The sequence below is a fragment of the Etheostoma cragini genome, chromosome 18 (assembly GCF_013103735.1).
Source record: "Etheostoma cragini isolate CJK2018 chromosome 18, CSU_Ecrag_1.0, whole genome shotgun sequence".
Taxonomy (NCBI): Eukaryota; Metazoa; Chordata; class Actinopteri; order Perciformes; family Percidae; genus Etheostoma; species Etheostoma cragini.
In genome coordinates, this window is record NC_048424.1 from 395,521 (window position 1) to 397,664 (window position 2,144).

The window sequence follows — 2,144 nt, forward strand, 5'->3', positions numbered from 1 at the left end:
CCTGCTCTACCTGTAAATTATAGAGAGGTCTAGACCTGCTCTACCTGTAAATTATAGAGAGGTCTAGACCTGCTCTATTTGTAAATTATAGAGAGGTCTAGACCTGATCTATCTGTAAAGTGTCTCGAGATAACTCTTGTTATGAATTGATACTCTAAATAAAACTCACAAACTGCATATTTTAGCTTAAACCCAGAGGTCAAAAGCAAAGTTAATTAATAAAATACACAATTTGAAACATTATTTAAATGATGGCGAGTTAGTTTCTGGTGGATTCTGCCTTTAACCGATGCACCCAGCCTTTTATTTCTTCTATCAAATCTCAGCTTTCATGACTGTGTGTGTGTGTGTGTGTGTGTGTGTGTGTGTGTGTGTGTGTGTGTGTGTGTGTGTGTGTGTGTGTTTTGGTGGAAGAGGACTCGGGGTCAGGTGAACTGGTTTTACAGGTTGACATTCGGTTGAATTTCTTGATGCTTGCTCGGCTTAATGCATGCATGCTGAAATAAAGAGCTATTTTTAGGGATTTCTTAAATATCTTAAAGCCCTGTAGCCGTGTTCTTGCATGTTTTCGCCCTAGCGTAACATCCGTTTGGACCTTATTGTCTTATTGCCAGTTGTTGTGATCCCTTTTCCTGCCTCCTAAGCAACCAGCAGAGTTATTTCATTCATTTCTCTTCATATTTATTATACAGGAAAGTCAAAAAGTGACGTTACGTTACAATGCAAACGGGCCTGACTCGGTTCAAGACCTGGTTTTCAGCAGGAACACAAGACCCAGCTACAGCACGTCGGGACAGACGTTTGGACGGGACCTCGATGAGGACTAGACAGATTTAGACAACTAAAATAACAGTTTATTTAAGGACAAAGACATTTATACAAGACATTAGTTGTGCTAGACAAATACGGACAATGCAAACAAGGCTTGGACATGAACACATGAACGATTAATGCGTGCAAGTGTTAATTAAGGAGCTGTTTGGGCCTTTTTGAAAGATGTGATGGATGATAGACTCGAAGTTATGTAATCCTTGTGTGGTTTTGCAATGGATCCTTAATAAATAAGTCCTTTTTATCCATGTTTTAATCCATCTCACCACATAAAAATGACATAACTGAAGAAAAAGATTATTATTAATGATTATAAATGATTGTTATCTTTTTGTGGGAATGCAATGGAGACTCTTTAAACTAGTCCCTGTCCAGGCTTTAGTCCAGATCACCACACACTGGTACCAGAACTCTGATAGTCTCTAAAAGAGACTCGGCGTTCACTGTGATCTTAGACTTTAGACTTTATTGTCATTCAGCTGCATGTTCACATAAACTATTGAGAGAGATTTCGTTGCAAAGCTCCCAAAAAAAGGAAAAGAAACAGAAGACAAGTAAAAAGAGAGAGTTTATTTATAAGTGTGCAATATAAAAATTAAAAATGTGTTATTATCATTACAAGTTGATTATGACTAGTGCCAATATCAGTAGCAGCAGGATGTATTGCAGTGAAATGGATAATATAAATGTAAAGTTTTATTATTGTTGTTATTATTATTATTATTATTGTTATTATTATTGGTTCAGCTGTCTGATGATTGCAATGGTTGCCGTGGAAAATCACCAGAAATGGGCCGATTCTTTGGCAAAGTGCTTGTGCTTTGCAGTCAATTGTCTATGTACAGCGACGGTTTATATTATATTATATTATATTATATTATATTATATTTAAATACTCATTGGAAGTTCTACAGAATGTGGAGTTAGTCGAACAACATGGCCGACATGCGTGATGTTGGACACATTTCTTCTTTAAAATATGAGACTTAGAGTTACTTAAATGTAACGTTGACAGACTAATGGATCGGCAGGATGGGAAATTGGGAAAATTTGGAATATTAAATGTATTCACACACGTGTGTAACGTGCTGAGATACATGACTGTGGTGCCGAGTGTTTCCCATAATAAATGCTCACAATGTCTTTTTTTTTTTTTAATTTTTTTTATTAGAGTCCTCTATTTTACAGTTGGAGGACCCGGACTGTGAAGAGGGAAGCAGCCCGCCCTGCGAGTCAGTCTTCTCACTTAATGCAGAGAAGATCCTGGTGAGACACACACACACACACACACACACACACACACAGGAACACAG

At 37.4% G+C, this 2,144-nt stretch overlaps 1 protein-coding gene across 2 annotated transcripts in view; it reads left to right on the forward strand.

Moving 5' to 3' along the window:
- The window catches only part of ttc13 (tetratricopeptide repeat domain 13), a 20,123-nt gene that overhangs the window by 1,077 nt on the left and 16,902 nt on the right, over window positions 1-2,144 (forward strand). For both annotated transcript variants that reach the window (XM_034899686.1, XM_034899687.1), the window contains exon 2: window positions 2,003-2,097. In XM_034899686.1, the coding sequence (XP_034755577.1) occupies window positions 2,003-2,097 (95 nt within the window). The remainder of the gene's footprint in view (window positions 1-2,002; window positions 2,098-2,144) is intronic.